Raw genomic sequence first — 18,146 nt, 5'->3', positions numbered from 1 at the left:
CATACCTTATTTAAAAACCAGCAGATCTAGATACAAGTGAGCACTGTCTCATCCTCCTCTGTTATTAATTATGTAGAAAAACTAGATGAGGTAAAATAGCCCCTTTTAAATTCTACACACAATCAGTTGGGGGTTGGTTTTGCCCTGTCTGATTTTTTGTTTTACTGTTTTTGGTGGAGTTTTTCCCCAAAAAATACACAACTACCTCCTGATTTTATACCGTACCCATACAGAGATATTTTATCTTTGCATGTAAAAAACCTCATGGGTCCTCTGAACTTAGGTCACCAGTATCTCCACGACTAGCACATTTCCTTTCTCACCTGCTTCTTTGCTTAAGTTTGCACCTATATTCATGGCTATTTACTTCCTCCTCCTCGCCTAAAGTGCAGAATGCTTTGAGTTTTATTACCACAGTTTCAGCGACTGTGGAATCATGCATTCTTGGCCATCAGTATGATGCTGCTGAATACTTTATGGCTTCCATTAATACTTCCCTTTTAAAGGTACCTTCCTGGGCAGTTATCCTGCCAATTGTTTAAACTCCAAGAAACAGACTATTGTAAAGCTCCTTACAGTGCTGCCTGATGCCATATTCTGTTTGCACAAAGCAAATACAGACAAATAACAATCACCGGTACCTAGGCAACGGTGGGATTTCAGGTCAGCTATTAACTCTTCTTTATCTGCAAGAACAAGGTCAACTATTGATTTATTCCACAGTGGGTGCAGAACTGTGTGCATTAAAAAACTACCAACTCATTCTAGAAGCTTTCTGGAAGTCTTTTCATTGGCCTCATGAAATGTAAAGTAAATATTGCCTGTTTTAAAGAGACCATATTATTCTCCTACCTGTAAGATGCATATATATAAGGAAATGTTTGGTCTATTCCTGAGGATATCTCAAACACCTGTTAGAAACACAATAGGGCTGAGAGATGGTCAGAACCCAAATAATTTGAATTTGTTACGAAATTCTTACATTTGCAGCTCTGCCAAATGGTGCAGGTTTAGAAAGCATTATGCAATACGTATTTAATCACACATGGGACAACATGTCTCACCTCTACTCAAGTCTGGACAAAAGCATTAGATATTTGCTGTGCCCCAGGACTGGGCTGACCTCTCACATGCTGTTCTATCCTTGAGGGGACTTCTCCCCCTCTTCTTCTTCTCCCACCCTACCATCACATTTATTTCTTCCTCCACGGCTTTGCTGTCTACCCAATTTCTCTCTTTGTACAGTAGCTTGGGAAAATCACTCCAGGCAAGGATTTTGAATCTCTCAGATAAGAAGTTGAGGAGATGTGACCTGACACACAGAAGGGAGAGGAGGAAGATGGGGTTTACAGGCTAGTCACAGCTGAAGACTCAGACAACCACGAGTCCCCTTTAGGAGTAAGGGTAAGTTTCAGTGAGTCATCCAAAGGAAAGCATCCTGATCCTGAAAAAGAAATAGGAGCAAGCAGGATTCAGAGAGCATACTCTCCTGCTCGAGGCTATGAGCATGCTGAGAGAAGCAGCACTGAAAGAAAAAGGAAGATGTGCGAGAATCATTCATTATTTCCTTGGCAAAGTAGCAAAGTTCTCTATTACAGAAAAATGGCACATAGGGTTTTATATGTCCCAGAAGATGAACACTCTGCTGGCAGGTATAACTCTCAGCAACCATAGGGCTAGGTGAACTACCTACAGGTTTTACAAGGAATATGTAATTTACCCAGTTAAAATCACATCAATGTGCTGGAACTTGAGATCATGTTTAAAGAAAAAATAAACATCAGAGGAACACCAGAAACCAAGTTATACAGCATTATTCCCCATCCCTCCTATGCCCAAAAGGGGCACCATGCAGGCCCAAAAAAGGACAAGAAATCTTAAAGCAAGTAGTTAGGGTGCATTTTCTACAAGTCACTTCTTAGGACATTAGTTCATTTAAACTGCCTGGGTGTCCAAAACTGCAAAGCATAGGCAAGAGCAACCAGCACAGGTATGTCCTTGTCATTTCCATCTCATCCATGTCTCCTACACCAGGAGCATATGGCAGAAAAGCATCTAGGTGAAAAAGTGTGAAAAGGGCTGGCTGTCAATTAAGCACCAGTCCCAGGAGAAGGGACAGCAATGGGGAACACTTTATGTAAGCGACACAGCTCCCAGGAGAGGGGAGCAGCCATAGCACAGAGCAAGGCATGATAAATACAGATTGTAGCAGGTGGTCCAAGAACTGGCTGTGATTTCAGCAGCCATTTGCCCAAACCGGACGGAACTGCCTACTGCACACAGCCTTGCAACAGCAAAAAGCAGGCTAGAAAAACCACAAAGCAGAGCAGAAGATTCAGCAATCACAGATTGCCAGGAGATGAGTTTAATTCTGAAAACATTTCCACAGGCATCAAGAGTATAACAATAATCTAAGGTATGAACAACATGGAAGCAAACCCAAGCCTCTTGCAACAGAACCACAGATCCATGGGTTTGGCTGGGAATTGGCTCCAAAGGTCATTTAGTGCATCCCCTGCTCACAGCAGGTATAATGAGATCTTTTTGGCTGGGTTGTGTCCAGTCAAGTCAGATACCTTCAACGCACCTGGGCAACGTGTTCCACTATTTCAGCATCCTCACAAAAATCCTAAAATTTTCCCGGTATCTAAATGATAAATCAAAGGCAGAGAGGGCCCTGCAAAGAGATCTAGACAAATCAAGAGACCTGGGCAATCACCAATCATATGAAATTTAACAAGGACAAGTGCCAGATTCTGTACCTGCAATGGGGCAACCTTGGATGTACTGACAGATTGGAGAATGAGATGCTGGAGAACAGTGCTGCAGAAAGGGACTGGGGAGCACGGTTGATGGAAAGTTGAGTATGATGAAAAGCCTGAAATCCACTCTTGTTGAGTACATCAACATTTCCCTCAGCCCATTTCTTCAGCCTGGCTGAGCCCCTCTGAATAGCAGCCATGTCTTTCTGCATTATGACCACTGTTTTGTTCCTTTTGTACTGTCCAAGCTACAGACAGATAAGCCAAATTCTTCTCTCATTTACAGCATTGAAGTCCATGAATTAGACACATTTACAATACTGCAACACTACAATGCATGCAAGCGTGTGCCTTTGTGCATGCATATACACCCACACAGATGGCTCAGGAGATGAAACAACTGAAACAGAAATACCGCAGAATTTGGAGGAGCAGCTGCTATAAGTCAGGACCAAGGTATATCCACCAAGCCTAAGGTGACAAGAGCTTTGGGCTTTCCTGACTTTGATGCTACGGACTTCACCTTAAAAAGGCAGTTTCATAAATAATAATAAATATTTCTGAAGACATTAAAACATGCCATCAACCAAGGATCATATTATAATTATATCAACAAGTCAAATATTCCCTGATGATATGACATATAAATAACTTCACCTATAACTTCACCTGAAGGTTAGGTCATGTGACATTTAACTTGTTTATCCATGTTCACATGGAATGAGTCACCATATGTAATCACATAAATTCTTCCTCAAAGAGCTTATAAATCATGAATAGCATCCAAGGATCAGTGAAGACAAACTATGTGGTCAAAAGAAACGGAAGTTATATCATACACAATATAAAATACCATCTGACTTGCACTAGCTCTTCCACATGCAATCGCTGCTTGGCAAATTGTCTGCAGCCATTTTCATCAAAGAAATAGATCACGAGGAAAGAAATACTTTTAACATGTTTCTAATGCAACTGAAAAACAGTGCTTTGAAAGTCAGTGTTTAATCCTGGCCTTTACTCAGAAATAAGGTGCGGTTTCATTTTGTTTTGGTTTTTTTTCCCAAACCAATTGTTAGATTACACTGAACATTGCTGCTCCGAGAAGTTGTCGGTTGCCCCGAGCAGTGATGTATGCCCCATCCCTGGAGGTGTTCATAGCCAGGCTGGATTGAGCTCTAAGCACACCTAGTGTAAGATGTACCAGTCCATGGCAGGGGTGTTTGAACTGGATGATCTTTAAGTTCCCTTCCAACCCAAAACATTTTATGGTTCTATGAACATCTTAATAGGAAGAACACCGTTTTAGTTCTCATGTGTATTTACCAGCTAAGTTAAACATACCAATTGTCCTAATCCTGCAAATATATTACAGTGTGCTGACTAAACTGAGGGGGAAGGGCTTTTCATTCACACAAATACACAGTACCAGGTGTCCCACCCGTGGAGAAGGAGAATCTGCCATGCCTGAAGAGGTGCTCATGACTTACCCCAAACATCTGCCGAAGGTCAGGATCTCGAAAGCGGAAGGGAATGTTAGACACATGAAGTCGTTTTGGAGTGGATTTGCTCTCAGTATTCTCACTGCTCTGTGTCTGTGATTGCTGTCCATCTGTCTGTGCCCCTCCTTCTGTCTGCTGAAATCAGAAAAGACAAAAATGTGTGCATGAACAGAAATCACACAATCTTATTTCACATGTCCTGTCTACTTCTACTTAGGTATTAGCACTGCACCTGCAATGGAGCTATCTAGCTACCTGACAATTATTTTGATAAACCCAGTAGCACTTAATCGATCTGCTGTTCTTCCCCTCCCTTTCCATGAGTAAACACTAATGAGATCTCAGCCTCTCTCCCCTCCTATCACCTTCCAGCTTAGTAGATGTGGTTTTGGTTTTCTTAAATTGCTTCTCTCTTTTAGCCCATTCTTCCTCACTTCAGCTGCCACCATATGAAAGCACTAATGAAGAGACAGATCTTTCATATCCTGGAGCTGGGAGGTAGTACCGCCACTCTAATCTCATGTGGCAGGATGTTCATACAATCATCAAAATCCCACAGCTGAAGTGGCAGCTCTTCACTGGGCCAATACCAGAAGTGCATCCCGAGGCAAAATGGCATCTGCTCTGTCAAGCTCCCTTCAGAGAAACATTACCCTAAAAGAAGATCTATAATTAAATGGTAAAATCCATATAGGAACAGCTTACGGATGTCTCTGATTAACTTTTCGCATACATTTAAGTGAACCCAGGAACAGGAAACAGTCATTACCACTGCAAGACTTATAAAAACTCCAAGTGCTGCTTTTTGCTACCAATTCCACAGCTAAGAAAGGCAATTTGTTCCACTGTTCTCAAGTACTGACTGGCATGGCAAAGAGAGGTCAAGGGGTACACCAGGGGTACTTGTTCACACAAAAAGTACAAGAAGCAAGCAGAGGAATAACGGAGATCTCTGTGCCAGAGGAGAGTCTTAATGCCTACACAGAGATTACTGGCAGGAGAAAAGTAAGGAATAGAACCTGAGCCGCTTGTGTGAGATTAGACTGAAAAATGCTAAAATCTGAGCACAGCACCAAATATAAAGGCAAGGCCCCTTTGCAAAATGGCTTGATGAGAAAATAGCATTTTTCACACTTCAGTCAGAAAGATGACCTCAAAACCTCAGAGCCACGGAAAAAAGCAGACTACAATTTGGTTGGTTTTATTGCTCTTGTCCCTTTCCAACTGCATTCATTGACAGGGCAAGATATTCAAAGAGCACCCACCCACTCACTCTGTCTCCTGCTGCTTGCCTCAGAACTCCTAGGAGTCAAGCTTTGACTACCCACGTGATGCACTTTTAAGTGTCATTTCAACTCTTTAGATGCCAACCTGACTTCCTCCTTAACCCATCAAGTAAAAAGAAGTCCTACAATAAGGCAAGGACTGTAATTGCTAAGTCAGTCTTTTTAAGGCACTTTCAAGAAAACATTTGGGCCTTAAAGATGTAAGAGTAGGGGTGAGGGTTTTGCTGGTTTGGGTCCTTTTTTCCTCCTGTTTTAAATATGCAATTTGTGTACCAAAGATGAAAAATCTGAGGGGAGTTGCCCACACCAATTCCCCAACCACTGACTGGACTTGCTAGGTTGCTCTGCACATCATTCAATATACAACTTAAATATAATTCACAAACATTTGGAAACATCTCTTCACAGACAAACTCAATTGGCAACACTAAGAAAGTATCTTCTGCCCAGAAATACCACTTAAAGATAAGACCTTGAACTTGCATATTGATTACAAAGCAAGTATATATACAAAGACAAGAGCAAGCAAACAGTAAGCACTGGGGTCTTGCCATGCTGAGCAGAGCAGTGGCAGCTTTCCATTTCATTTCAGTAGAGCTGTACATGCAGCACAAAACATGTTTGATCTAGTTAACATAAGTTATCTGTGATAGGAAGAATGACAATACTGCCCTGACAAGTATGTCCGCTTCCCGTAGCTGTGCAAGTCTCAGGAGAAGCCTTGTAGAATGAAGCATTTTTATTTGTCTAAGACTCATTCAACCCCAAACATCAAATTTTTGAGAAAAACTTCAGAAACTTCTTTTTGATCTTATCCAAAAGCTCTGCATGTTTGACCTCTTCTCCTTTCCTCATCTCTATGACAAAAAGGCTCTCTAAACTTATAAAGAGTACACCCTAGGGGAAGAATCAATGCAGCTGGCTTGCAATTAAATCACTCCATGCTACTTAGAGGTTTTATTTTTATGCCTCCATCAGAGTCCTCTGCTCCTCAGGGCAAATCAGTCCAAGGAGGACAAAACACAGGAGAAGCTTATCTATCCCCACTGCATACAACACCTGCAAGTAAGTACTCCAAAGTAACTCCCAAATATCACCAATATTCCTGCTAAAAGGGACAGCTACATTAAAATATAGGTTGCACAAGACTGGATCTGCTGTTTCCACAGTGGAGGAAGCCAGAATGTTGTCTACACTCCTCTCCCAACCATTTGCTCCCAGGCAGAGGGCAGAACTCCTTTCTTACCAAGGGTGCAATGTATCATGTACAGTGGCCTACTCAAAAGCGCTCACAGCTGTTCCTGCATATGGCAGAGAGCTGCTGTCACACAGGAGTCTTTCTCCAGCATGTGAGATGTGTACAGTGAGACAAATGCGTCAAACAGACAAAATGATAGAAGGAAAAAGGGATCTTGGTCCACTCTTACTTTTTTAACTGCACTGAGAGACTCCAAATGCTTTTCATGCTTTCACATAGCCTGATTTTTCAGCAGTCATATAAAATTAAATATCTTCTTTTCTATGCTGTAGCTCCCTCATCTCTACCATTCATGGCCCTAAGGTAAGATTTGAACTTTCCACCACCGTAACATTAGCTCAATACATTTGTCCACTGCCACACATTCAGCTACAACATAAATGAAAAAAACAGTCTCTTAAGATTTCTTTTTTTTTAACTTTTACAGTCATTGCTTGGCTTGATTCATTAGGAAGGAGATGAAAGCAAGGGCCTGGAGCCTGTTCTCAGGCACCACATAACAGAGCCTGGCAGAGTGCTACCCTGACCAAACCAGATGATGAAAGCCCTCATTTCACCAAGTGCTCACTCCCCATCTTGACTCCTTCCTCACAAGGCATTCAAGCTCCTTCTGGCCTTGTGTCAGCACTTCCCAGTGAAGAAAGAGACCTCTCCCTTCTCTAGAGAGTCAGCTCAGAAGGGCACTAATACACATTCCCTAGGTACCAATGCCTCTCATCAGGCAATAAAGACATGCTGCAGCAAGGGTCTCACATTTAGGAACAGTGAGAACTGGATTCACTGCACTTCCTCAGTACACTCTGTGTAACATGCACCGATGCAGGTAGGTGATAATGCCATTCATGCCTGCACATGAACGCTTTGAGCTCTGCTCAAGGTCACAGTGAAGTACATCAGAGCTCAGGACAGCAAAGCATGTGCTTCAGTTTTAACTCCTTACTGCCTGTGCCCCCAGGTCAGCTCCTCCCTCACCCTGCCAGCAGCAAGGAAACACTAAGCAAGAAGAGGCAGCTGCTAGAGAAGCACGGATTATACTCGTGCACACACACACATAAAAGGGAAGGTGGACACCTAGCAACACGAGGGTGTTTCCAAAAGGTTTGGGGGCAGCTCTACAACCACTTTCCCACCTCTCAATTGATCTCCTCTATCCTAATGCAGGTGATGAACAACCAATTGCTGAGGATTTCCCCTCAGTAGCAGGCAGGCAGGGGCTCCAGCACCACCTGAGCTCCAAGCAGATCTCCATCTGAATGGCTAGACAGAGGGATGCCTCCCTGGTGAGCCAGACAAGCACTGGTGCAACACACCAACACAGAGATTATTAATACCCAGCACATTCTGTTTCCATCTCCCACTTGCTTCTAGAACTGGAACCACTTCAGATCCAAGTTCCAGACAAACAAAAAACAACCCCCCATTCTCTCCCCCAGGAAGCAGGCAGTCCAAAATGTTGTGAATCATACTGAGGAGGTTAAGAGCCATAAATCATTGCAAAGAAAATATTTACAAAATACAAACTGTAACTAATAACTATATTTAAAAGGGGATTTGGGTGGGTTACAAAATCTAGGAGACAGACTATGCTCACTCCACTGCTCCTCGATCACTCTTAGATCCAAAAACAGCCAAAACCAAACACCCAACCTTGTTTGCATCAAGAGCTGAATAACTGTAGAGACAAGGACCAAAAGCTACAACTGAAAGAAGGCAATCTTCCCACCATGAAGCAGAGCACAGATAACATGGAAAAATTTCTACAACTTTTAGTGAAGAACTTGTGTCAAAACAACCAGTCACCCACCAATGAACAGATACCTGCTGAGGAGGTTTCATGGAAAAACAAGTTCAGAATTAGGCCCTAGACACAAAATCCATCTCCTTCCCCACCACACTCTACTAAAGTAGGTTTGAGGTCCCACACATCCAATAGCAAATGCCATGGGAACATCAGCTGCTTAAACACTTGTTCAGCAGACAGAAGACCTTAAGGCTCATTATCATTTTTCAACAGCAGTAAATCTAATTTTACATTTATATCCATGTACTTAGTTTTTCAGAGATGCCAGCAGTGTTGTATTTAAAAAAATTGGGGGCACTTACTCACACAATTAACTATAATCCAAAATATTCTGTATGCTAAAAAACAGAACAAAAAATTCCAAGAACATACCAATTAACTTCTATAAGTCTTTTTACTATTTTCCATACAGTCAGGTGAATTCAGGGTATATTTTTTAGGACATATATTTTTTGTTAGTTATCTATTTTCAGACATTATGAAGCTTAAGTAATTTTATTCACTTTCCTCATTAAAGACATACCTCACAGATCACAAGCCTAACATGGCAAAGCACATAGGGAGCTTTGCTATCTGTGCTGCACAATACCTCTGATGTGTCCAATAACATTTTCAACTCAAAAATGGGTATTTCTAACAGTATTCTTTAGTGCTTTTTTCTTTTTCTTTTCCCTCTCAAGCAAGTAGTGAAATGGAGCCCTGTGAAAGGCCTGCTCTGCTGTTCAGATTGTCAAACCTTTTGTGAGCAGTTCCAGCCCATCACTCACAAAATAGGGATGCTCTGACAAGATGAAGGAGACATCAAAATTTCCCAAGCTAGTGGTCACCCCTGGACTGCTCTACTATCAGTAGCAGAAGAACTGCCACACAGTGACAGACTTAAGATCCATCCAGCCCATTATCTTCATTCTAACAGCAGCCAAATACGTGGCATCTGTGGAACGATGCAAGAACAAGGCAAATGCTTGCAGACTTTTCTCCAGCAAACTAAGCCAGCCGATGTCTCAACTTGCAAAGCATCCCAAGGACAAGAGCTGCAATGCTAATTTCTTCATTATATGGAAAAAATAAGTAGCAAACCCTGCTCTTTTTTTCATACATGGCACCCAGTTATTTCCCACCTGCATCCTAGTAAGTGAAAATGGGAAAGCTCTATATTTTAGTTGCCTTACTATCCAATCTTCTATGTACTTGTCATATACCTTTATTCCTGACAGCTCTTTTTGTAAGTGAAGATTTCATTTCTTCACATAAAAAATCTGCTACATCCCTTTCATCATCACTTTTATCCTTCCCTGTGCTTCTGCTATATCTGCTAAAACCTTCGAGAGATATGTAGAATTACCACAGCTATATACTCTAACGTAATGATATTTGTTGATTTATTTCCCATTTCTCATTTTTAAATCTGCTTCACTAGACACAAGTCTGCAAGTGCTGACAATCAACCTCATATTCAAAGCAAACTCTTGATGTAAACGTCAAGGTTTGCAACCTCAAGACAGCAATTTCTAAGCTGAGTTGGCCAAACAATCAGCAGCAAACTACTTATTTGAAGCTAGTTCTTCCTCATGTCTACCTGCTCAGCACTATCAGAAAATAACTGATGATATTCATTAAACATATTCTTCACCTGAAATACCTCACATAAGCAATTGTTTTAATTACTAAAGAGATGAAAAGTAATTACAGAAGAAAATTTTGCAAATTCAGTCTAGACAAGAAATACCCATGGGGAAGTCATCATTATAACATCATTCATGTGTTGCAAAAGTCAGTTGAGGAATCCTTGGTGTTGTTGGCTCTCCTCTTTCTAAGCCCTTGCTAGATACATGAGGCACAGCCAGATGACCAAGCACCTTCTCTATCTTGCTTCTGAACATGACACATATGGGCCCCCCACCACAAATGTGTCTTCTTTGAGAAATCAAAGTGAATATCCCTTTATGGTATAGCAGAGGAGTTAAAATACGTTTCAGTACAGCACATCAAGAAGCAGAGACATGATGCTCTGTAATCAAATAATGCTTTATACTGGTTCATGACAACGTAACTCTGAGGCAACAGCACCTGCCATTTTCAGGCAAAGTAATTTACATAAACTTATTCCTCTACTTCTATACCTCCAGCTGCATTCCATAATTTATACAGACATACAAATTCTTCCCTCTGACATTAACAAGAGAAACAAGTTGAATAATCAGCTTGCAGTAGTAAGTGCATTGCATTTACTATCAAGCAAGCTTTTTTAGTTCAGCAGATGATTAATCTTCCCTCTGCGGGTAGAGTACCAAGAGACACAGAGAGCTGACAATTGCTCTCGGCTTCTGGCCATGCTCTCCACACGCTTACCTTGCAACAACAGCATTTGCTGGATCCCTCCAAGAGCTGCTCTAATTCATTAACCCAGCAAAAGAATTGGACAGCTTTCTGCCAGGTCAGTGAATTAAAGTGGCTCACGTAAGGAATGCCAGAGACAGTAAATAGGAGTGGGAGTTTGCACTTGGAGCCAGATCTCTCCTTTCTGACAGCAGCGAATCTCTTAGATCAGCTCAGCTGCCAGAGATACTGCAGCCTAATTAGCATCTCCCCTTGCAGCTAACTGTGCTGGGTGTTTCCATTAGGGATAAGAGCACTAAGGTAAACGAAGAAGGGGGAAGGGGGAAGAAACCAGGCAGCCCAGCACCATAAGTGAAATGCTGAGCGTCAACTGTTTAACAGAAGGGCTGCAACAGGCAGACCAAGTAGGCCAAATAAGGTCCTGTACCTCAGCCTATTTTTAATTCAGGTCTTTCAGCTGTGCTTTGGGACAGTATCAAGAGAAAGGACAGATGCATGGGCATGAAGACCAAGAGGTATTCCACATGCCAGGCAAAAAACAAAGCCCACAGATGAGACTTGAGCCTAAAATAGAGATTCCAAAATATGACGCTGTTTGTATTACACCAACTACTGTGCCAATTTTGTTTCCATGCCCCAGTCCTGAGACTGAATGCTTTCCACTACATTCAGACCTCCATAACCAAGCTCATTCTCAGCTCATGACACCAACCAGTCATTCCCCTTTGATCAGGGTTTTAGACTGCGTAGAAAGGCATGGACTTCCAATTCGCAAAGTTTATTTTACTTAAGTTCACTGCTGATCTTTGACCTCAGGCTCCCAGACCACTGTCTATTCCCTAAGACACTACTACTAATCTCAAATCATTCTAGCTAAACAGCCAAGTTTCTATGAAAAGGTGCTCCCAGCCTGTATCTTAAGGACCCTGTTACAGCCACATTACATTGCTGGTAACATTCTACCAACAAAATCAAACCCTCTATTAGCGGCCTTTAAAGTACCCCCATGTTCTTTGTAACTTTTGCAATTACACTAAAGGCTATCAGCCTGAAAAACAGGAAAGGTCTGTATCTGACCACACCTTTTGCTATCTCTTTCTGTCCTGCCAACACAACCAATCACAGGCCTTGCTCTTAAAAGAAAGCAGGGAACTTATCTGTCCAGCTGAAGGAATTTCTGAATCATCCCATGGGAGCATAGGCTTCAAGTCAGCAGCTAAAAGATCCCCTGGCTGTTGAGTCTGGGGTATCACCCTCACACAAGTGACAGCAGCTGTGCTTGTCAGTTACAATAATGGGAGGGAAGGCTCATGCCTCACCTGTGATGGCTTTTTGCTCTATTAAAGTTAGCACTTTTGTTTCAAACAAGTAATAGCCAACACATGGGATGGACAAAATGCTTAACATTAGCTGTAGATGTTTAGGATGAAATAACCAACCTGTTCTGTTGTATTTTAACAGCATTCTTTAACTTGAGTAACTACTGAGCCTTCTTGCTTCCCCTAGGTCCTACATCATTAATCAGCATACCGAGGAGAAGAAAAGTTACAAGAAATTACACCCTAAGGCAGCCCACAGAATCAAAATAACTTCACAGAGGAGTCCTAGACAGAAAGATAAAGAGACCTGGAAGATCCAAGTGGATGTGAAAGTCTGGCGTGTGAAAAGCCCCTGGTTGAAGCAATTTACCCCTGCTCCCACAGGTTTCTTCATGTGCCACCATCTGGGATCCTCTGGGTTTGATCAGTCCCAGGCATAGCAGCCACAGCAACACCCTTGTGTGTGCCCTTAGCCTTTCCCAGCCAGCTATGGACTTAAGCCTGACTCTGCATGCTCAGCTTGCACGTCTTTAACCACATCAAACGGTCACTCCAGACGTGCACACCTGTTTCCAACAGCCAGTACAAGTGCTATGTGTTATTCAGCCTGTTTCTTGGATAACCCCCTGCCAGTCAGGCTCCTTCCACAGACTCCTGGCAACACCACTGCCTGCCAGCAGTCTCCCAGCAACACTCCCTCCCACACAGATGGGCTCCCAGTCCCTCCTCACAGGCTAGCCACAGGCTGTGGGCTCCTTGGAGCCAGCATCAGTTGATGAAACACAGAGCTTGGCCCTGCAGAGGCACGGAGATGGCTCCTAATATGGAAGAGAAGCAGGAAGGCTGGCAAGAGCTTACATCCAAGGTCAAGGCTAACATCATTTCCATTAAAAAGAAATGCTCTTAAGCTCTGGACAAGGATGGGAACAGAAAAAAACACATGGGGAAAGCCACTGCCCTGTTTTTTATTCCCTGTTTCCAGCTCCCTCATCCAACTGGCAGTGCCTGAGGTAGCTGTTTGCTGGAGATGGGCAACCCAAGTCTTATGTGTTGGAATGGTATCAGACAATCTGGTCCTAAAATGATGACTTGCATTTCTGCACATTACATCAGCTCTTAGTTTTATTTCCTGTGTGGTCTTTCCTTATCTACTTTTTTTTTTTTTTTGCCAAGTAAGGCACCCTAAGTTCCTTTTGCACACTACCCATGTGCCTTACAGAGTATGTACTTTTTCTTTTTCAAGACGCCAAAGTTGTGGCATTCCCAGGAAGAAATCCAAGGTATCTTATCGAAGTCATGACCAATGGCGCCAACCATGCAGCCACTGCCCACTGCAGAAGGAGCAGAAGCACACATCAGGAACCATGAGCTTTCGAGCCAGCACCATCAGTTCCTCCAACTGCTGGCACTGAATTCATTCAGTACTTACCAGGGGGAAAAAAATAATCTCTACAACCCAAACACCAACTACAAGTAAAACTGAAAGTATTAACAGATTAAATCCGCCCCTGAGCGCCGAAGGCTCTCACCATAAGGCTCTTTATTAGGAAGTTAAGTCTTAACAAGTGGCTTAAGGGGTGGATAAAGCTTTTCCTGGGATAATCTGCCAGCATGTTGCCCAGTGCCAGTTCCAAGCCATAGAAAGAAGAAAGAAAATATGTAAGATGATGAAAATCTTGGTTTGGCAAATGGATGACCAGTAACTGAGAGCTCATCTCCTATCGTTGCTCCCTGAAGCTCCCTGCTGTCTTCAGAAAGTCAAAGAAAACTAATTTTCTACTCTGTTAGCTTCCTGAAAACACAACCACATTGGGATTACACCTAAAATGCATGTGCTCACCCTAATTCTTTGTACTGTCAACCCTCCAGAATTTGCCTCCATCACATCTATTTGAACCATCCGCCAATTAACACGAAGTAATTAACACTTTTCTAAGAGACTGTCTTTGGACAACGCCACCATGGTAAAACCATCATGATCATGATTTCAAGTACTACTGCTCTCTGCAGGCACCAATTTACAAGGGGAGCATCCAAAAGGGGAAACCCAGTAATGGAAGATCAGAAGCCACATTTTATTTATAATTCTCTCCTTTCAAGTCTACTGCTGGTTTGCTGCACACTTGAGAAACAGCAATCTAATCAGCAGCTGCTTTTCCCAAAGCATTGTGCCGCTCTGGCTGGGCACCCTGTGCACTTACTGCAAGAGATCCGTTCTGCGTGCTGGCCGTGTTCGTGCTCTGCTCTCCATGCGGCTGCGTGCTTCCGTAGAGTGTCAGATTGTGCTCGCTGGTCTGGCCTGCATAGTCCTGAGTGTGTGGCACCCCATACTCTGTGGGAATCCCATTCTGTGGGGGTGGCGGAAATGGGATTGTGGTGAATGGCTGCACCATTGCATCAGGAGTTGCTGATGGCTCCTGGTTACCCTTAAGAAAGGAAAAAGAAGAAAAAGCTTTATACTACAGAAGATGGATCAAAACATCAGCCTGAGAAATAACACACACGTTCATGTGAATATCCCACCCACCGTCACCATAGTATTCCACAGTCTTCTATTATCTCTCCTATCAAAAAGCACATGCCTTGCTCCTCTGAGCCATGACACTGTTTTCTTAATCTTTTCAGGGCAATTTTCTTGCTACTGGGTGGCATATAGCGAACAAATTACAGGGTTTGCAGATTGCATACCCCTTTGATCTCACACAAAGCTTTACACACACTAAGGTATTATTTCAGAAGAGGAAAGAGGCACTCACACATTGGAACAGAGAAGGAAAACACAGAAGAACAGGGTTTCTCAACATCCCTAAAAATACCATAACTGGGTCCATCTCCTCCAGCCTGACCCTCATCTCTCACAAGCAACCCCACAAGCAAGCACACCTTATGGTTCAGAGCACACCTCTCTGTTATGTTACAGTGATAAGAAGTACAGTTTTTAAAATCCATCTGTGCAGAAGCCCCGCCTTTGCCCCGACAGCACTGCGTACACAGCACAGGTATCTGCTGCTAGAATATCCCATTTGCTTCTTGCTGGCCATGCAGGAGACACCCAAGAGCTGTAGGGAAACAAGCTGAGATCACAAGCCAGCCGCACAGTCACTCCTTCCCACTCCTGAGCATCTCTACAATCACGCAAGGCATTAATTACCCACTCCTGCCTGAGCTTAGGGTATCCCACAGAGACCTCTTGCATAGTGGACTTCTTAGAAGCTTTTAGCACTGTCTTAGATGTAGCTAACACCAATCAGATGACTCAGAAACAAAGAACTGACCATGCAAAAGATATCCCCAGAAGACAATAAAACTGCTACCCCACCATGTCAGAAAACCACAAGAAGGAAACAAAAAAGCATGCAGCCTTATAGCCTCTGCAGGGATCTCACCAAGGGGGGAGCTGCATTCAGCCACTCGGGGTGAAGGAGAACAGCCTTGACATTGAAGCCCAACCCTGGGAAGCCCAGGCTGCTGCACCGCTCCTACTGCTTTCACCGCCGCAGCAGAAAAAAATCCACAGAAAAGATTTATGATAGGAGGGCTGTTTGATTTATGTGCATGTCAACAGACTAATCCTGATTTTAAATTTTGGCTGCTGTTCCAGCCCTGGGTCCTCCCCCACAAAGCCTGGAGGTGCTCGAGGCTATTCTGACACCAGCATGCTCAAATCAATGGAGTAAAAGCGAAACAGACCTTATCCCGTGGATAGGAAAGGCAGAGTGGGAATTACCAAGCAGCCTTTCAGCAGAGAGCATGCAGGGGCTGACAGACCTCCAAAGAAGCCGGACAAACCTTTCAGTCCCTTTATCAGCCTACCTGCAGCTTTCCCTTCCGGGCGGAGGAAACAATGATAAACGCAGTGCACCTCTAGCCAGAGCCAGCACCAGGTCATTCAGACACTGGCTGAATCCCAAATTTGCTCTGACATTAGTCTATCTGGTCTGCCTCCCCTGGGGGCCACGTGGCCACGCGCTCCTGCAGCTGGGGAGAAGGAGAGGGAAGGGCATTCAATACCACTTAGCAGAGCCGAGCTGCAGCCTTGGCCCGTGCTGAAGAACGGATGGTTTCAAGTCCAGCCTTGCCGCCTGCAGGAACACAAACTCCGCAGTCTTATCTGAGAAAGAAGAATTCAGGCGAGCATGCCAGCCGTGGCCAGTGCTCAGCTCCTTGCACGCACTCCCCCAAGCAGTTGCAGCCCTGCGTCGTGTGCTCGCAGCTCTGCAGAGGTTTTTTCACGCACCAAGCACATTTTCTGAAAGCAGGACAGGATTTTTGTTTCCCCCTCAAAAAAGGAGGGCAGCTCCACCAGCCCTCCAGTTCTGCTCATTCCTTTGCTATTCTCAGCTTCAAAGCAAGCCACTTCTGACTCGATCATCAAGATCTGCAGAGCGAGTTCTAAAGCAGGAGGCAGGACAGGCAGAACGATGGCCATCCCACTGCAAACCAGGTATCAGGAATCCTACTGCTCACCTGCTCAGGCCGTTTGTCCCCTGACATGACAGCTCCATTCTGTCCAGGTACCGTCTCCTTTCCAAGCTCCTCTGTTTACAAATGTATTTCATTGTATTTGATGCTCCTGTGTTCTTCCGTACAGACCACATTGTCTGCCCCCCTTTCTTATGTTTCAAATAGGAGCTAATTAGGAAACTGACTTTTTCTTTTCAATGAAAAATTTTTCCACAGGAAAAATAGAGGAGCAGAAACTATTTCCGGTCTTCTCAGAACAAGCTAGATTTCCAAACCAGCAGCATCCCAGGTCAGAGGAAGAGAATGCCGATTAGCCCCAAAGAGAACTTATACTGCCATCCTGTCAGCAGTGCAGGCCTGCTCCCCAAAGGACATAGTCCACCATTCTGTACAACCTCACTCTTAGACTGTTTAAAATGCCAGCCCAGGAACCTTATATAATCTTATTTTCATTGTTTTACCCCTCAGTTAATACATTTCAACCTTTTAAGTATTTTCTCTCCTTTCTTCAATTACCTATCTACAAATGTTTGAAGGATGAAAAATGCTTACTCTTTCCTCTGTTGCTTATGGCATTTTGATAATACATATTTATTTTGAGTTTAATCACACCTCTCAAACCAAAACAGCCTGGTAACTTTATTTATTACTTCTCTCTGACCTTCCTAAGGCTTTTCAAAGATGGATTTCTGGTGCAGAATAAAATGTTTTGTCACTCCCCCACTCCTCAAATCACACTAACATGCAAAAATCATCTTTTATTACAAATGCATCCTTCATTTAATGTCTCAGGTTATCTGGAGATCTATCATTATTGTATTTGTCCAGGTTTCATCATCCCATGGAGTATCTGTATCTCAAATTATTTTTCTCTTGATATGATTATGGACATATTTCCCATCTGATTTTCTTTTTGTAATTTTAATTTCCTTTGATGCTTTAGAATTACTTTTTTCCCCTGTTTCCACTGGCATCACCAGAAAAGGACTCCTGATGAGATCTCTGCAGGTTTCACAGCATACTGATATCCTCCAAACCCAGAGGAGATTCTACCTCTTCTGCTATTCTACCAAATTTCAACATTTACACAACACTTCATATTTTCAAGAGCTAACACAGAACACACATAAATCCTGTTAATCTTCAAATTCAGAACCTGAATACCTTCCCCTACTTCTAAACCACCACATAAGATTCTGCATTTAGGGGTGCTGCTTGTCACACTTCTCAGGAGGCATACAGAGAATGGAGAAACCCTCACATTTCCAGGTAAAGGAAAGTATTTTGTCTATGCAATCTTGACATACCTCACTGCATTGCCAGTCCCGCCTGTTTGAGCTCACGAAGATGTCTTAAATTTACTCAAATGCAACAAGAAACCCAGATAATCACGTCCAAGAGCAGTCACCTGCCCCAA

The 18,146-nt window shown here is 43.2% G+C and overlaps 1 protein-coding gene across 34 annotated transcripts in view; it reads right to left on the bottom strand.

Moving 5' to 3' along the window:
- Positions 1 to 18,146, bottom strand: part of RBFOX2 (RNA binding fox-1 homolog 2) — a 171,150-nt gene that overhangs the window by 46,031 nt on the left and 106,973 nt on the right. For 31 of the 34 annotated variants that reach the window (XR_012053544.1, XR_005978964.2, XR_005978961.2 and 28 more), the window contains 2 exons: positions 14,467 to 14,691; positions 4,250 to 4,396 (listed from right to left, as the gene is read on the bottom strand). Coding sequence is in view for 28 of the 34 variants with exons in the window: in XM_030263083.4 (XP_030118943.1) it covers positions 4,250 to 4,396; positions 14,467 to 14,691 (372 nt within the window). In the remaining 6 variants the exon portion in view is untranslated. The remainder of the gene's footprint in view (positions 1 to 4,249; positions 4,397 to 14,466; positions 14,692 to 18,146) is intronic. The other 3 variants (XM_041713561.2, XM_041713564.2, XM_041713569.2) reach the window with 1 other exon arrangement.

This window comes from Taeniopygia guttata, chromosome 1A (assembly GCF_048771995.1).
Source record: "Taeniopygia guttata chromosome 1A, bTaeGut7.mat, whole genome shotgun sequence".
NCBI classification, from domain to species: domain Eukaryota; kingdom Metazoa; phylum Chordata; class Aves; order Passeriformes; family Estrildidae; genus Taeniopygia; species Taeniopygia guttata.
This window is presented reverse-complemented; position numbering and strand designations above follow the sequence as displayed.